Below are 12,148 nucleotides of genomic sequence, written 5' to 3'. Positions count from 1 at the left end.
CCTGGACACTGTGGGAGCGACCATTGATCGTCTCTACCGGAACCCTAAGGGAGCGACCATTGATCATCTCTACCTGGACACTGTGGGAGCGACCATTGATCGTCTCTACCGAAACACTGTGGGAGCGACCATAGATCGTCTCTACCAGAGGGGCGCTGTCTGGAGTACTATTTCTGACTCCACCCCTAGCTAACTCAGTGATTCCGCCACGCGAAGGTAGTGTCTTTCGCCTACGGTGGCGGCGGCGTGGTGGTTGAATGTCACAGGGGCACACGGCCCGGGCTGACATGCGTCGTTGTTGCCCGGAGTGGTGGTGGCTAGTGGCGGCTACCCCGTGGGGTCCGAGTGGGGGTGTCGGCATTCTCGTGGGCGAACTCCATTGTTTCTGGTTCGCCCTGTTGTCGGGGATACTATGGTATTCTCCGAGAGTTTCTTCGGGAGTACCATATATGCGTCTGTTAAAGCCAAGCATTTCAAGAACAGAGACCAGGGGAGGCTGGGAGGCCTGTCCGGGATACTCTGGGACAGAGAGCCTGGACTTCAGTCTCCGGCAGTGGGGACGTCCCTCTCCTTTGCACGCCCTCGGAGCGACCATAGATCGTCTCACGAGGCTGAGAGCGACCATAGATTGTCTCTACCTGGACACTGTGGGAGCGACCATTGATCGTCTCTACCTGAGCACTGTGGGAGCGACCATTGATCATCTCTACCTGAACACTGTTGGAGCGACCATTGATCGTCTCTACCTGAACACTTTGGGAGCGACCATTGATCGTCTCTACCGGAACACTTTGGGAGCGACCATTTATTGTCTCTACCTGAACACTGTGGGAGCGACCATTGATCGTCTCTACCTGAACACTTTGGGAGCGACCATTGATTGTCTCTACCGGAACACTGTGGGAGCGACCATGGATCGTCTCTACCGAAACACTTTGGGAGCGACCATGGATCGTCTCTACCGAAACACTTTGGGAGCAACCATAGATCGTCTCTACCGGAGGAGCGCCGTCTGGAGTTTGAGTTCTAACTCCACCCCTAGCTAGCTCAGCAATTCTGCCACGTGAAGGTAGTGTCCTTCTACGGCGGTGACGGCGTGGTGGCTGCATGTCACAGGGGCGCACGGCCCGGGCTGACATGCGTCGCTGTTGCCCGGAGTGGTGGTGGCTGGTGGCGGCTACCCCGTGGGGTCCGTGTGGGGGTGTCGGCATGTTTGTGGGCAAACTATGTTGTTCTTGGTTTGCCCTGTCGTCGGGGATACTATGGTATTCTTCAGGGGCACTGTTCAAGCCACGCATTTTACTCCTGTTGCCCTTGGGACCTCAACGACAGCCACTAGCCGCATCAGGGAGAGATCGCCCACCACCCATTTCTCACCCTCTGTGAAATGTGTGGCTTTAACAGACACACATACGGTACTCCAGAATATCCCAGAGAATACCATAGTATCCCCGACAACAGGGCAAACCAGAAACAACGGAGTTCGCCCACGAGAATGACGACACCCCCACTCGGACCCCACGGGGTAGCCGCCACTAGCCACCACCACTCCGGGCAACAACAACGCATGTCAGCCCGGGCCGTGCGCCCCTGTGACATTCAACCACCACGCCGCTGCCACCGTAGGCGAAAGACACTACCTTCGCGTGGTGGAATCACTGAGTTAGCTAGGGGTGGAGTCAGAAATAGTACTCCAGACAGCGCCCCTCTGGTAGAGACGATCTATGGTCGCTCCCACAGTGATTTGGTAGAGACGATCTATGGTCGCTCCCACAGTGATTTGGTCGAGACGATCAATGGTCGCTCCCACAGTGTCCAGGTAGAGACGATCAATGGTCGCTCCCTTAGGGCTCCGGTTGAGACGATCAATGGTCGTTCCCACAATGTTCAGGTAGAGACGATCAATGGTCGCTCCCTTAGTGCTCCAGTCGAGACGATCAATGGTCGCTCCCACAGTGTTCGGGTAGAGACGATCAATGGTCGCTCCCCCAGGGTCCAGGTAGAGACGATCAATGGTCGCTCCCTTAGTCCTCCGGTCGAGACGATCAATGGTCGCTCCCACAGTACTCGGGTAGAGACGAGCAATGGTCGCTCCCACAGTGTCCAGGTAGAGACGATCAATGGTCGCTCCCTTAGTGCTCCGGTCGAGACGATCAATGGTCGCTCCCGCAATATTCGGGTAGAGACGATCAATGGTCGCTCCCCCAGTGTCCAGGTAGAGACGATCGATGGTCGCTCCCAGGGCGTAGTTAGGAGAGGGACGTCTCCACAACCGGAGACTGAACTCCAGGGGTCTCGTTCCAGAATATCCCGGACAGACCTCCCTGCTTCCCCCGGTCTCTGTTCCCTACGCTTGGCCTTCGAGCAGACACACCTGTCGGGCCCCCGTGACAATCGCTGCCGCAGCCCTCCCCTGACGGCGCCTCTGGTCGTGGGAGACCGCAGTCTGTCGCCTCTTCCGGCCCTCCCTAGGACACCCGGGCGAGACCTCACCACGCCCCCGCGACGCCGGGACCTGACCCAGAGGTTCCTGGACCTCTTCGGCCCCAGTCCTACGGGCCTTACGCCGGAGCCCAGTCCGGAAGCCCCCGGACGCGAGAGGACGCCCTCGCGAGCCGCCCCGTGCCCTCTCGGCTCGCCCCGCCCTGACGACGCCCTCAGTCAGACCGGATCACCGATGACGTGTCCTTGTTTCTCTCCATGAGGAAATACGGGTGACCCTGTGACAAACGTGAAGTAGGTTAAGTGTGACTCCCTCTCTCTTAGAATAAGTATTGTGCAGTGAATTTATGTAATCTCTATTGGGGTAAATCAGAACACAATATCCAGTTGAAGGACGAGAATGTGGATTAAGATCTAAAGTGAAAATACGTGCGAGTGTCACCCTGAATCTTTCTAAAGACATATCTCCAGAACCAGAAGGAAGACTAAAATTTTATTGATGTTCTATTGGCTAGTCGCTAAGTAATATTGTGAAATAGTATTTATGAGTATTCCGACTTTGTTACGCGTTGTGAAGCGAGAGTCTATATATCATACTTGGAAGAGGTGTAATTAATAAGCCTATGCCTACAGAAACATGTTCCCACTCTAAATATCAAGAAAGGGGAGTATTAACGATATTCCTTCCCTCCGCACTTCTCTTAAACCCTCTCCATTCCCCGCTCACGCTCTTAAAGCCAAAGCAAGAACCAGAGTTATATGTCAAAGAGTCTTCGCCAACAGAAAACACCTTAACTCCCTTGCCAATATCGGGCATCCTCCAATATTATTATAACTTTCTCCTCGCCGTCTTAAGTCACTCTTCGCGTCTCCCCTACCTCCTCCTAGTGGATCACCCCCCCCCCTCCTCCTTACGCGCTCCGCGCGCACCTGTATTTACTGCACTCCTAGTACTAAGATTTGTTGTATTGTCATTAGTATCTAGAAAGTTAGTATCCTGCGCGATACACATATCTTAGATAAGGTTTTTGTATTGCTCTATATTGTGTTGTAATATCTGCTGAAGTGTCCTGTGTCTGACTGTGGCAATATACGTGTATGGTGTTGCCGAAGGTTTTTTTTGTCCTGCCTCTCTTTATTGCACTAGCTCCGGTCTCGAAAGAGGACCCCGCTCCACGTTGGGTAAGAAAGGCACGAGAAGTCGAGCCTAATTCTACCCAGTATTACACTCTGTGACTTCACCCATGAAGGACATCCCTTGCTCAGCCCACCCTTCCTGTGGCCGGGTGGGACACCCCTCCTGTTCTCCCCACAGCAGCAGCCCCCAGGAGGAACTACCATGTCTGGAGGCGGTCAGGCAAGGGACCATCGCGACCCCAGGAGTGCGAGCAGTCCAGCCGGCGCCCAGGCGAGACCACCCACTGCTGGATTCCCAGAGGCAAGGACGCCATAGCCCACACCTGACGGCGGCCCTAACCGAGGGAGACTGCAGCCCTCAGGGTCCCCAAGACACCCCTCAAACCCCCGCGCGTGACCTCCCTAGCCCCAAAGGACGACGACCTTCTCTCCAGGGCAGGCGCAGACAAGCGCGCCTGCTCTCCCTCTTTAGTTCCAGTCCTAGGGACCAAACGCCCCATCAAGGTCATGATAGAGAAGGGCCTCTCTCCACACCGGCCAGCAGCCCACTCCAGACGACGCAGACCCTGAGGACTGTCCCATACCCTCAGAGAGAGGGCTCATCTGACAGGATCCCTCCCACACCTGTAGGAGCCTGGGATTTCAGCAGCCCTGTGTAAACCCTCCTGTCCCGATATTAACTTGTGACAGTGTACTTGGACAGTGTATCGTGGGACAGTGTATTGTGCCCCTGTCATTGTATAAACCGTCCTGTCCAGTATATGACTTTTAATTACCCAGATTCCTGTTGTTGTGACATCTACCTGTTCCACAAATAGAATTAGTCAATACACGTGTAAGGTTATTGCCTTGAGTTTTTGTGTCCTGCCTCTCTCTTATTTGTCTAAGGTCCGGTCTGGAAAGAGAACCCAGCTGCATACTAAGCGTTCAAGGGACGGGAAAGGCTGACCCTAAACACCTAGCATAACATTAACCTATTTTTGCACTTTATTACAAGCAGGATATTGGCATTTTATAGTGGGACTGATGAATGAGTATTCATAGCAATTATAAATTTGTTGTTTTTACGAGTATTAATTGCCCCATTGCAGTGAACTTGTGCATACCTAAAGTTAATTAACAAGAAAAAAGCTGTGAAACCCTTTTCATAATTTCTTAGCATTACTATTATAGTTTGTCAGGACAAAAAGAATCATGTTATGACATTCTCTACGACCTCTTCGTTTGTCTTTGTTGGCGGTAGAAGTGTTCGTCGAACGTTGACGTTGTTGCTGTTTTCGAGTAAAAAAATGGCCTTTCGTTTAAACATTATTGTCGCAGTCTGCGAGAACCAGGGCATCGGGAAAGGAGGAGAACTCCCATGGAAGCTCAGGTTAGCCTGAATTAAACGAATTCATGAACTTTGTATCATATCTTCCGTGACAACGTTGTGTCTACCGTGACGAGTATTTAGCTTCCCTGTTGTTTTGGTAGCTTGGATCCGTAGGAACATTAAATAGAAGTGTGTATAGGTTTCCTTTAGGCAATGGTTAAATATTATGTTTTATAAATGAACTAATTTGTGTACTATTGAAATATAGGTCCTGATGAAAAGTATGGCCAGAAGTAGTTTAATAAGATTTTATAGCTGAACTTTACATATTTCATTCTTTTTTTATTTTGTGTGTCAAAAGTTATAAAATCTTTTAGAAAAACAAGTAAATTCAAGGTGATCGTCAATCTAGATGTTTTATGGTTTGCCATTAGTCAACAAACATGGCGCCTGTATCTGTCAGTTCCCGGTCACTAGGTTGGCTTTATTTCTTTGTTGCCTTGTTGATCCCTGCCAAATGTGATCGGGTAAAAAACAGGATATATCAAGATATTCAGGGCGATATGGCCTGCTTCAAAAGATTTAACGGAACACATGAAATTGGATGTACGTCCAGTTTCTGGGGAAACTCTGGTGTCATCCATGTAGTGAGAGAAGATAGTGACTTAGAGTGGGTGTATGACAGGGGGCCTCACCAGCCATACGTATTAGCCATCCCGCCGCAGTTTCTTACGCCTGATGTGCTGGAGAAGGCCAGAAAATCCGGTAAAGTGTCAGGCGTGGTAGTTCTGGTGGAGGAAGACTTCAAGCCCGGATCTGTACTTGTGGATGGATTTTCAGGTGACTCTCATTGTCCCAATGAAGAACTTGGATTGTACAGTAAATTATATCCTGAATATAATAATTACTGTCATAAGAAGCCCTGGAATGCTGTTGGATCATCTCTTCTGTACATGTCATGGAATTTTCCAATTTTCTTGGTGAACAATCAGACATCCATTGATTACATCGTTCAGTATTATGAAAAATTTAACAAGCCAGGCAAAAATGGAGAACCTCGCTCTTGGCCCTTGTTATGCATGGAGTTGAAGTCTAATATGTTTGGGACCACAAACTCTGAAGTTTGCATGAGACGCCATTCAGTGGCGTCAGCTCAGTTCCAGTCAGTTAATTTTTGTGACCCTCTCTCTGACTCTAACATCTGGGGCAGCCTCAAACCTATGAACAGCTCAGTGGATTTGCCAGAGAAGTCGGTGACAATTGTTGCCGCTAGGATGGATGCATCCTCCATGTTTGATAATATTTCTCCAGGGGCAGACTCTGCTGTCTCTGGTTTGGTAACCCTTATGGTGGCTGCAGATGCTCTCAGTAAAAACAAGGATGCTAATGTGGAGGCCAGTGGCAAGAATATATTGTTTGTGCTATATCAAGGGGAGAGCTGGGGGTATATTGGCTCTTCTCGTATGGTCTGGGACATGGAGAAAGGACAATTTCCTGACAAGCTTCAAAAAGATGAGACTGATCAGATGTCTCGGATAAATCTGACGCACATCGAACGCTTTGTTGAACTGTCTCAGGTTGGACAAGGAATGAGAGGTGACAATAGTGTACTTTTTCTCCATACAGACCCAGTTGCCAATTCTGACCCTCGAATCCGTAATGAGACAGACGTTCTGCTCACCCTTCTACAGTCAGCAGCAGAGAACAGCAATGTGACATTCCAGAAAGTGGATAATGTTCCACTTCCCCCAGCATCTTACCAAAGTTTCCTCAAGAAAGTCAACATTTCCGGTGTTGTCATCACAGATCATGGCCGTGAATTCAAAAACCAGTTCTATCAGAGTATCTTTGATGATTACCAAAATGTGAACTATACAGGTTACTCAGATGCCAGTATGATATCCAATGACTCATACCACAAGCACATCAGTCGTGTTGCAAGTGTCGTTGCCACTTCACTCTATACCCTCATTTCGGGCGAGTCAAAAGTCATACCCGTAAATGAGACACTGGCTGACTCCCTCCTACATTGTTATATGCAGAATGTAAGTTGCCAGATGTTCCGACAGTTTGGCAACCGACTTGATCCAGCATTCTTTGATGACAAACCTGCAAAGATGTACGTAAGTGTCCGCTCAGACTCTGGACGCACATACATTACACAGGTCATATTTGCAAGTCTTTTAGGTGAAAAAGTTGACTTGGACAAAGACTCTTGCAAAACTTTGAGTTATTACCCAGTGAATCAGTACTATTACTACTCAGTGATTGACAATGGAACATGTTATAAATCTACAGTGAGTAGAACTGATGCTAAGAGCCCTGCATTTCTCATTGACAATTATGACTGGCGATCTGGGGAATTCTCAACCTGGACGGAGAGTGGGTGGCAGATGACCAAGCTGATGGTTTACCTGAAGCCCTCAGTGGGTGAGGAGGTGGGGCTGTTGTGTGGTGGTGTGGCATCACTGCTTCTCTCACTTGCCCTTGTTTACTTCTTCAACTCCAGGGCTGATATTATCTTTGGTCTCACCACACCTCCTGCTGCTTGTTGAGGAACTTGGCAGTCCCTCATCATGACCCCTTGAAGTACCCTGCTGAAGTAGCTGGATTTCTGCAATCCATCGGATTCACAGCCAGATGAGCCATGGACCATAGCAACTGCGAATGTATGGTGTTCAGCTGAACTTCAGTGCAAATGCCATTAGATCAGATAAAGTATTAGTATTTGAGTGAGTGGTAAGAAATTTGGAAAAAGAAATTGTAATCTCTGTCGGACAAGGATCATATGGGATATAACTGTTGTAATTGCTGATACGTACAGTATAAGTACCGAGGATGAAATGAAGGGATGGAGTGGAGAGGTATTTGAGAGAGGGGGGGAGTAGATTGGGGGAGGGCATCAAAATGACAGGGGAACATGGAGGCAATTTGTTTATTGCCACCCCTTACAGGATTAATGCATCTGGCTATAAATAGGTGTGATAGATAGATAGACTAATACTGGATACAGGGTACTTTATATGGTGTGACTTATTACCAAATCAGCACATTTGATTAGAATATTATAATTTTTGTCACCATATAGGTTCATGCATACCTAATTATCTGAAATCTGCGATGGAGTGGAGGTACATGAGAGAGAGGAGTGTGAGCTGGGAGCAGGGCAGTGAAATGGTGGGGGACAGAGCGACATGGAGGCGATTTGTTTGTGGCCACCCCTTACGGAATTAATGCGTCTGGCAATAGATAGATAGATGGTTAAAAAAAGAAAAAAGTGCTTAATTTAACGATTAATAAAAAATAAGGTTTCAGAGTTAAACGTGCGAAAGTTAGCTGATATTTCCCCTTTAAATTGTCAACATGCCTTGATAGACTTTTATTTTGCATAGCTAAATATTAATTTAAAATACAGATAAATGTATATGCATTGTAAAACAATATTTATACAAAACAGGAGTCTGTCAAGGCGAGTTGTCGAGCTATAGGCGAAACAGCTGCAGGCGAAACACTTACACCAACTTTAGCAAAATTTAGTTCTGAATCCTGATTTTTTGTTAATAGTTAAATACAGATTATTGACCAGATCTGAAATAATTAGTTGTGTATGAACCTGTATGATGATAAAAATTATAATATTTTCAAATTAAAAGTGCCAGTTTGGCAGCGTCAATGATCGCCAATTCGGTATTTCGTTGTACCCCACTTTATGTACGGTACATGTAGCTGTTTTATTATGTTATCTACACTCCTCATGGGACAATGTAGGATTGGATGATGAATTTATATTAACCATAGCTGTCATACAGTTTGCTGTTTCACCATTCGAAAGCTTATGTTAAAGGCATATGAGGCATTATTGTATAGTCGTGCTTGTATAATGTATTATTTACTGTAGTTGTAATTTCAGTAGCTACATTAACCGGTGCTTATCACCCCGTATGCTTGTTGCCCAGTCTCAGAATTCACCTAGGGTGGTTGTGAAGAACTTCCTCCACCTTTGCTTACTGCTTATCAGCACACCATCTCGATGGTGTAAGAAGTCATACTAGCTAATACCTCTTCCTTAGTGGTGCAGAATACAGGTATACCTCAGTTTAACCCATGGATTGCGAGCCACAGCTCAGGCTGGGTAGTGTCGCGTTGCGATGTTTTTTTCATTTTTTCGTTACTCCCGTACATGGCCCTATGCAAAGTCGGAGAGAGAGAGATTTTTTTCTTTTCACCAGATGGTGCCCTGGATGTTAATCTTCAAGTTTATCATAAACAAACAACAGCAAAAAAAGGCTGTTTTTTTTGCGCACCATGGCCATCATATATAAGTCTGGAAAAAATCAAGCTTAATAAACTGTACCCCAAAATGACAGTGTTCACCCCATATATGGCAATAACATATTAGTCCTAAAAACAGTTTATAAATCAACCTAAACACACAATTTTAGTCTAAAACATAATCAAAATCGGTAAAAAAAAAATAAAAACCCATTGTTAAACTGGGGTTTGGCCATCGTCAGGCGGGGTATGGTTGTATTTCTACCCCCATCGTTAAGCCGGAGTATGGCATCTAGGGGTATCGTATATTGAGGTAAACTTGCATTGGTATTTGGTATATCCTGTTACACCATAACTCATTCCTGTTGATGCACTTTTGTATTTAATGCTGGGTAGGTCCAGATTACTTAAATCATATGAGGAAAATGCAAGCATTGCAAATGTTAGAGGTGGTTTTGAACCCTTTTACTTGCTACTCAAATTTTTCCTTAGCAGAGCAAAAAATTTTTGTGATTGCCTTAGAAAATGACATAATGCATCCATAGCAGCTAGATTGGTTAATATTCATGTTATTACTGTAGTATAGTACTACTGTTTATATAAAAAACTTTTATAAGTAAATGGTGATGGAGAGCCTCCTTAGCTGAGTAGACAACCCTAAGTCTCTGGCCCCCAAGTACAGTACTTCTCTACCTCATTCTAACTCTTCTTCTCATTTTCCTTTTTAGTCTCATGGCAGTCCATTTTGGAATATTCTTATGGTTTTGCAAAAGAAAGGTAGATAAAAGTTGAGAGTTTACAGCAAGTCCTCATTGTATATTGCTTCTTTTGATAATCCTTTTTTTTTTTTTTTTTTTCCATAATAAATGAAGTAAATTTCTTGTTAAAGCTCTGTTCCTATGGTATCTTCAGAGCTGGTTTACCATTTTTCCATAATTTGCACACCATTTGAATGGAAATACATTAATTGTGATATTTTGGAACACATCAGTGACATACCATACAATGAGGACTGTTTGTAGCTAATTGATTCAAGAGTGCTGGAGTGGTCTGTATGGGATTGTATAACTTCCATGCCATATTCCTCTTCATTATTTTGATTGTAAATGTCCCTAAGCTGCGTTATACCATATGTGTCAGTTGAAATCCATGATTTTATATGTACAATATGTATATATATATATATATGGCTGTGCCTGGTGGTTTAGTGGATAATTAAGGTGCTTCAAGGATTGAGTCTGTCTAGGTTTATGTCCAAGGGGTGGTCGGGGTGTATTGCTTATGTAATGCCACTCAGGGATGAGTGAGGCTGGTCACTCATCTTAAATGTCAGGACCAACTTGCCTAGCCCCGGGTTCCAGCTCTCCTCTATGGGGTGACATAGGATCGGATGATGGATGGATATATATATATATATATATATATATATATATATATATATATATATATATATATATATATATATATGACATGGGGTAACAGTAATATGTAATAGTAATAGTAATAGACTATTACAGGGTTTTCAAAGTAATAGTAATAGTAATAGATAACAAGTTCCTGGCTGTAATAGTAATTGTAATTGTAATAGTAATAGAAGGCAAAGTAATAGATAATTGTATATTACTTTCCCATTACAGACACTTCTTTAATACCGTTTACCATAATAAAAACAGTCTTCTTACCTTGGTTACCTGTTGGCTGCTCTCCAAGCTGCAGGTACACCACAGGAGACCATGCAGAATGGAGAGTGGTCAACAGGCCATCAGGTGATCTAGGCACACTTGTGCATTCAGTGGAACAGCCTACCAACGATAATGAAAATAAAAACCATTTTCAATTTAATCAATACCATTATCACAAATAATATATTAATAGTAATAGTAATACTAGTAGATGACCAAGTAATAGTAATAGTAACAGTAATGGATGACCACTAAAGTAATTATAATAGTAATATAATAAAGAGCAATTGAAGTTATTGTAATAGAAACCCAGTAATAGACCCCATGTCTGATATATATATATATACTGGTATATGTATAATAGTTGCTTTGTTGACAGTGTGTACTTTTAATACATTTTTGTACAATGTCATGCGGTATTATTTAGGTATTTGAGTGTTCTTTATAGTGTATTTACTAAGAGAATAGCAAAGCTTTTTGAACTCGCTGAGGTTACAAATTAGTAGAAAGGAGAGAAAATGTAAACATTTTCTTTGAAATGTGTACTGATACAGTACTGTACAGTAGGCTTGCCTGTAATGCAGCTAATTGATCATGAAAAGGATCAGTGCTGTGGAAGACACTGAGCCCATCGGAAAAATTGTATGGTCAACATCCTCCCAAGAGTCCCCATAATGATCTCCAAGCCTGTCTACCATCTCAAATTGGCCCTAAATAAATATATCATAGTGCAGTGTATTGTAAGTAACCTGAAGTGTGGAGGTAGATCACATTATTTATTACCCAGACCACATTATAACCCATACTGCCAGACCACACCGGTGCCTAACATCATCACATCATACCATTACCCAGATGATCATTCACCTCATCTTACCATGCCATCATCCACATTACACCATCATCCCACACCAATGATGCTTTAAGCAGTCATGTTCCCTGCACCAAGGGATATACTGTTTGTTCATGCAGTGCATGGCTAGGCTTGGTTCCCACTCTGCAATGGATCTACCTATATTATGGTGACATTCAGACACTAACCAACAGCCTAACGTCTTATAGGCAGGCTTTATTAAGGGTGGGTCTGTTTACTGTACTGTATATACCGGTAGTATTGTTTGGCATATACAGTAGTATTATGGTACATTATTTTTCATTTGTGCCATCATGGAAGTGATCATTCAGGTGAATGGTACTGTTATTGTGCTTTTGAGTATGGCACTTAACATAATGTTGCTGAAAATTAAATCAGAATAGTGTTCTTGTATGGTATACATTAAAACAGCTTTCTGTTTTTGTTTTT

At 44.6% G+C, this 12,148-nt stretch overlaps 2 protein-coding genes across 2 annotated transcripts in view; both read left to right on the top strand.

The window, feature by feature from the left end:
• The first annotated feature begins 4,822 nt into the window (after positions 1-4,822).
• Dhfr (dihydrofolate reductase) overlaps positions 4,823-12,148 on the top strand; it is a 99,105-nt gene continuing 91,779 nt past the window's right edge. Inside the window, exon 1 of the mRNA XM_080277933.1 lies at positions 4,823-4,951. Within this exon, the coding sequence (XP_080134059.1) occupies positions 4,869-4,951 (83 nt within the window). The 5' untranslated portion in view covers positions 4,823-4,868. The remainder of the gene's footprint in view (positions 4,952-12,148) is intronic.
• On the top strand, positions 5,410-7,747 carry Nct (Nicastrin). Its single transcript, XM_080277927.1, has one exon. It carries the CDS (start codon positions 5,455-5,457, stop codon positions 7,444-7,446), a length of 1,992 nt encoding a protein of 663 aa, XP_080134053.1. The 5' UTR covers positions 5,410-5,454; the 3' UTR covers positions 7,447-7,747.

This window comes from Coenobita brevimanus, chromosome 71 (assembly GCF_032717465.1).
Source record: "Coenobita brevimanus isolate Jiangsu-jjx chromosome 71, ASM3271746v2, whole genome shotgun sequence".
Lineage (NCBI taxonomy): Eukaryota > Metazoa > Arthropoda > Malacostraca > Decapoda > Coenobitidae > Coenobita > Coenobita brevimanus.
Note: the sequence above shows the minus strand (reverse complement) of the source record. Positions and strands in the feature narration are given on the sequence as shown.